Source organism: Marmota marmota, unplaced genomic scaffold (assembly GCF_001458135.2).
Source record: "Marmota marmota marmota unplaced genomic scaffold, marMar, whole genome shotgun sequence".
NCBI classification, from domain to species: domain Eukaryota; kingdom Metazoa; phylum Chordata; class Mammalia; order Rodentia; family Sciuridae; genus Marmota; species Marmota marmota.
Window position 1 is genome coordinate 12,104,692 of NW_026000119.1, and position 6,535 is coordinate 12,111,226.

At 35.5% G+C, this 6,535-nt stretch overlaps 1 protein-coding gene across 13 annotated transcripts in view; it reads right to left on the reverse strand.

Moving 5' to 3' along the window:
• Window positions 1–6,535, reverse strand: part of Ptpn13 (protein tyrosine phosphatase non-receptor type 13) — a 190,967-nt gene that overhangs the window by 103,282 nt on the left and 81,150 nt on the right. For 12 of the 13 annotated variants that reach the window (XM_048784870.1, XM_048784863.1, XM_048784865.1 and 9 more), the window contains one exon: window positions 771–1,334. The exons of the other annotated variant lie outside the window; for it this stretch is intronic. In XM_048784870.1, coding sequence (XP_048640827.1) covers window positions 771–1,334 — 564 coding nt within the window. The remainder of the gene's footprint in view (window positions 1–770; window positions 1,335–6,535) is intronic. 13 annotated transcript variants of the gene reach the window in all.

A 6,535-nucleotide genomic window follows, 5' to 3' on the forward strand; every position in this document is an offset into this window, starting at 1 on the left:
GTGGAAGATGGGAAAGGCAGCGGAGCACAACAGACACTAGTATGGCAATTTGTAAATCAATGGATGTGTAACTGATGTGATTCTGCAATCTGTGTATGGGGTGAAGGTGGGAGTTCATAACCCACTTGAATCAAAGTGTCGAATATGATATGTCAAGAAATTTGTAATGTTTTGAACAACCCACAATAAAAAATTAAAAAAAAAAAAAAAAGAATACATGGAGTAATTAATTTAAATCTAGGTTGTCTAAGTCTATAATCCAAATTACTATGACTTAGAGTACAGATTCGAAACTTTATTTCAGAACGAACAAATCAGAATCTCCTGGAGTTGTGCCCTAAAATTTGCTTTCTTAACTGGTGGTTTGGGAGGCACTTCGTCACCATCGTGCCATTCTATCTCCCTGGAATTGCTGCTTTTGATTTGCTGCTTTGCATCTCCATGAACCAGCCATTTACTGAAGCCTCCCATGTACAAAGTAGAAAACATACTTCTTGCCCTTGGGAGTCTCATAATCTTATACACAACCTAAAATATCGAGAGACTGCAAAGCGGCTGGACTGGGCACGTTTTGGATAGATGACTCTGCAGAGGCAGTATACTTTGACTGGGATTTCGGTGGAAGGCAGAGCAGAAAGAGAGAAGTCAATGTAACCTGGGTACAAAATCTTGGCAGTGGCAATAAGACATATGGAATGGTTTAATAACCTCTCTTTATTTTAAAATAATTGTAATTCCGACCTCTTTCAGACACACACAAAATTACTAACCTTCTACATTCATGGCTTCTCTCAGAGCCTGAAGTTTCTTTTGTCTGTCTCGAATTCGGTCCAAAGCACTTGATATTGCTGAGGAGGTAGAAAATTCTCGAGTGTGATGAACTGGATCCATTTTCTGAGGCCCAAATATATCCAAGGCTATGCTTCCATCTGAATATCTTGCCTCCTTTTTTCTAGGAGTAGTTGAAGTCCGCCCTGTTACTGCATCAGGGTGACAGTGTTGGTATCTGTCAGTCTCTCCAGAAAAGTCTTTGTCAGCGGCACAAAGCAAGTCCATGGATGAAGCCCAAATCTTCTTCTTGGGAAGCATATCGATGCCAGCGATAATCTTCTTATGTGGGCCACTACTTTTAAACTGATAAGGGGAGCAGGTATTTTCAGAATCTTCATGACCAGAATTATTATCAGCTGAAATGTCCTTGAAATAATCTTCTTCGTCTTTTGTGTCTCTGATGGACAGAAATCCCATAGATTTACTAAGCCCTTTGTTAAGAAAGGTCTGATGGGAGAATGGAGGCTTGTGTATGTCTAGTACATCAGAAGTAGAGCTTCTTCCTGGAATGATAAGAATCTATCATGTATGCACAGAAGTTTTAGATAGAAAATAAACTGGAATGTAACCCACTAATGACAATGAAAGCAGTGGCAACTTTCTAAATTCTCCAAGTAGAAGATCAGAGATGAAATGAAATGATGGTTACAGTGATAGTGAGGGTGGACAGAGATGCTATGAGCATAACTCTTCATGGTCCAATGTACCCCCCACCAGCAACACTTTTCTTGCAGTGCTAGGATCAAATTCAGGGCCTTGCACATGCCAAGCAAGTTCTCCACCACTGAGCTACACCGCTAATGTCTCTTATCTAATAAGTAATAGACTGAACTTACTTCTTTTGAGTAGCATTATTTTATCATCAAAGGTGAATTTTTTAGTTCTAAAAATGACAAAAATTGCTGATACTATCTGGTTTGGTAGAATATTGATTATGCATGAAAGAACTTAAGGTAATAATAGAACATAGTATACTCCTTTACCTTCTAAAGGTATAACTTAAATATATATCACTTGAGTCTAAGGTCATGATATATTCTAATTTTTAAAATGAACATGTTTAAAGGAAAGCCAATGAATTCTTGCTATATTCTAGATAAGAATAAGACTGTACCACTTGGAATTCTTAAATTCAATATTTATTATAATTAGACATATTTTAGAAATTATTAGTGTTTGAAATCCAGATAATTTGATAACATTTAAATTATGAACAAAAACTTGTTTTTCCATAGCAGACCATCACATACTAAAACATTTTTTCCCTCTACAGCATATCAATATTTGTCAATTGGAATTAAATTCTTATTCTTTAGTCTTGATATCATTAAAACCCATTCTACTTGCCTTTTAAGGCAGTAGTCCATAAATACATCGAAACACACCAAAAAATGCACATTCAATCTGTAGACATTGTGAATTCATGGATTTACAACAAAAGATCATATATTTGTCCACTACTGCAAAAAACTGTAAAAAAATACTTTACACAGTCACTAACACAATTGCTCATAAACACTGATGATTTCCTGTGTTACCTTCTGTGATTTCTCTTTATAACCAATATAAAATAATGATTAAGCTTTTGTAATAACAATCAATTGTTTACTAGTTCATTTGAAGATGTCAATTGCCTCTTCAGAGAAAGAGCTATAAACTTTATTGATGTGACCACAAAAATTTATCTTAAAAATTTTAGAAAAAGTGACTTCATTTCACAATGGCAACAAATAATTGCTTACTCAAAGATTAGATTCAAATATTTTGCTTTTCTTATACCTCATCTTCCTCTCAACATGGATCAACTTAAGTGCAAATATGGAAAACATCCGTATTTGAGATATGTAATACAAAGAACACTAAGATATATACCATACCACATCCAAACACAGATGCTCATAGGCTCTAGCTTCTAAGCATGTCTGTGTTATAGTACTTTAGGGATAAATTGCATTCTTCAGCAAACTATATTTTAAAATTCATTAATATAAAATTTTATTGACTAGAGAACAAAGATATTATCAGAAAACAATTCATTATGAGATTCAAAAAAGTAAAAACTAGAGTCAAGAATCATATCACAGATGAAAGCAATTATCTTCTACTGCCTTTGACTAACAAGAAGTATTCAAAACCTCCAAAAAAAATCAAACAAGTGGGTATTTTGGAAACACCATAAATTCACAATCAATCACTGTGGACATTCAATGTGTTAGTTTAAGTTCACTCTATTTCCACCATGACTGTTTCTTTTTCTTCAAATTTCCTACCTTAACTTTCTACTCTTTCAGCTGATTTCCTATCTAATATTTCACCAAGAAAATAGAAGCTGTCAGAGGAATGCTTTCTCATCGTTCCTTGACTACTTCTACACATATCTACCCTGTGCCTGCAGATCTTTTTCCTATTGTCTCAGAGGAAGTTGAAGGCCAATTCCAAATATACATTCAGGATTTCCTTCTCTTTTTACTTTATCAAAGATTTTTCTTCTTTGGTTAACTTTGGTTAGCTCTATGCTTGTATCTTCATTGTTCCCCTTTTAATCACCATTTTCATTAGTATACAAACATAATCTAATATCACCCATGAACAAACCAACTTAAGTAAAATTCCTTACACGTTACCACATTTCTCTCTAGCTACTGCTGTCTTAAATTTCTTACTTCCCATTCATTTTTCTACCAACTTTAGTCAACTGCCAATTAGTCCACACCTTGGCAACAACCCTCAGTATGTATCACCAATGATCTCCACATTACCATATCCGATGGACACGTTTTTCTCCATATCTGACTTCTCAGTGACAACTGACATTGATGATTATCCATTACCAAATCACTTTCAACCCTTTAAAAGCATTCCTTCTACCTCTCAAACTGTTTGCTCTTATTGTTTGCTTTTTCCTTCTCCTCTCCTGGAAATCCAAATGGGTTGGATTTCCTCAGGTATTAGTTTTAGAACTTCATTTCCCCCTCCTCTACTTTTTCCTTTTATCCTCATAAACAAGGTTTTAAATGTCATCTATCCCCTGATACTCCCCAATTTATATTCTTGGCATCAACTTATTCTGGGAGCTCCAGTCTTTCATAATTGGTACTTCTGCTAGGGTACTTCGGAAGTACCTCAAAAGAAACATACTTAAAATTGATTTTTTGTTTCCCACATTCTCCAAAGTCTTTACTTCAGTCTTTACTATTAGAGTCATTGGCTCTGTTATCCAACTGATTGCTCCAAAGAGAAATATGGATACCACCCGTAACAGGATTCATTATTTCATCTTTCTTTGTCCCCATATCACATCCATCACTAAGTGCTGGTACTCTGTATGACTACTTCCAATTCCACTGCCATCACTTTATTCCCAATTAAAGTTATTGCTTGGTAAGATGACTGCAGGGAACTCCAAATAGGCCACCTGCTGCTTCTTTCTACTTTTCTTACTCAGCTATCTTCCATTCAGCAGCCAGAACTATCTTTTAAAAATGCAAATTCTGTGATATCACTATCCTGTTTAATGAGGCATATTAATGTGTTTTAAATCAAGTCTCACCTCCTTTCAGGTCTGCCACTTGAATCTTCTTTAGTTGCATATCTATTTCCCTTATTCCAACCAGGCTACAGGTTTTTCTGTTATGCTCTCTTATACATAAGTGCCTTTGTACAGACCTTCCCACTGCTTTCAACACTGCTCCAAACTTTTCTCACAACTAGTTGCTTCTCATCCTTTAGTTTTATTTTAAATATGACTTCCTCAAAGAAGTCTACCCTAACCTCATTGTAATGTGAACAGATCACCTAAAATGCATCATGAGTCTATTCCTCTTGTAATAGGTATATGTACAATGCTCTTTTTATGTCATTAGTATTTACTGACAGGACATTAATGGGCCACAGTGGGGTTTTTTTGTTGGTGGTGGGGTTTTTTGTTTGTTTGTTTTTTGGGTTTTTTTTTTTTTTTTTGGTACCAGGGATTAAACTCGGGGCCACTGGACCACTGAGCCACATCCTCAGCTCTATTTTGTATATTATTTAGAGAAAGGGTCTCAATGAGTTGCTCAGCGCCTCACTTTTGCTGAGGCTGGCTTTGAACTCGTAAACCTCCTGCCTCCGCCTCCCTAACTGCTAGGATTACATGTGTGTGCCACTGTGCCCAGCTAGGCAATAGTATCTTAAGAGAGTCATGTCTTCTAACTAGGTGTATAAGGTCCCAAACTAAATGCTAATTAGATGGCTCTTGTAGATGCTGGGATTTTATTGTATTAATTCAAATTAATTGGATATGAAAATATTTCAGTACATGTTTACTGAAAGTCCAAGAAGTTGTCATTTTAAATTTTACAAAACAGTACAAATAAAAATGAGAATAATTCACTTAAAAGTTTGCAATACCTTTGTGCTATGATTCTATAAAATATGTCAAATTTAACTATGGTTCAATTTGCTTTCTAATTTTGAAAATCATATTATAGTAGCTAACTTAAAGTCTCGTGACTATTCCTTACAACAGATGATTCTGAGTCATAATTAAGGTCTTTCTGGTGGCCAACAGATCTAAGAAAGAGATTGGTGAAATGTAAAGAGAAACTAGAAAGGAAGAAAGGTGGGAAAAGTGGTGAAACTCCTCAGGAAACTGGGCAAAAATTTGAGGAAGTATGAAATTAGTGATAAGTCTAACAAAGATGGTCTAAATAAAATTCTAAGAGCTATGAGACATGAAAGCATTCAAGGAAGAAACCAAGTAGATGCAAGAAGAAAAAGGAAGCAGTAGGGAAGATATTTTGAGAGTAGTTTCTCTACTAGATCTATTAGCCTAAGACTGCTTTTGCTCGCTTTTTGAAGGAAAAGAAGATATATCTTTAAGTAAGCACATAGGTGCATGGTGGAGAGTTGGATTTCAGCCATTACGAACCTGCCATTCTTAAATCAAATATTCCTATCTGGCAGGAGTAGCACTGAATTTTTGTCCTGTTAATGATACGTATTAATAATAATAATGTAATTCTGACAATTATAAATCTTATTAAATAAAGTGACTGTATTATACAGAGTCGTAGTTGCTTTATGTTGTTAAAGCATTAGGGAAAAATTCTGCACTAATCTAATTTTGATCACAAGAAATTATGCTAATGCTTTTGCTGAAAGCAGTGCCACTGGAGCTATTCTTGAATTATTTCAGACAGAAGGAACATTTCCTGATGTTTGCCCATCCTGACCCAGGTGCTCCTTACACTATATACATAGAGCCTGTTGGACATATGTTAAGCTCTTGCCTCACTGTATAAAAATTATCCATTATATTATGTATCTGTCATCACTCCCACTAACTTCCCCCACTTCTACCCAAAGTGGAAAAAAACACATAAAGACTTTATTGTACTTGTTCTATATTTCCAGTTCCAATAAAAATGAAAGAATACAGTAGAATTGATTGATTGTACAATATTTAAAAACCTTTAAAATCCAATTTAGGTAGCAAAATCTATCAGAAAGATTACTATCAAAGGCATGATGGTGTATACCTGTAATCCCAGTGGTTGGTGTGGCAGAGGCAGAAGGATTCCAAGTTCAAGGTCAGCCTCATCAATTTAGCAAGTCCCTAAGCAACTTAGTGAGACCCTGTCTCAAAATAAGAAATAAAAAGGGCTGGAAATGTAGCTCAGTTGTAAATTGCCCCTGGATTAAATCCCCAGTTGGGGGGGGGGGG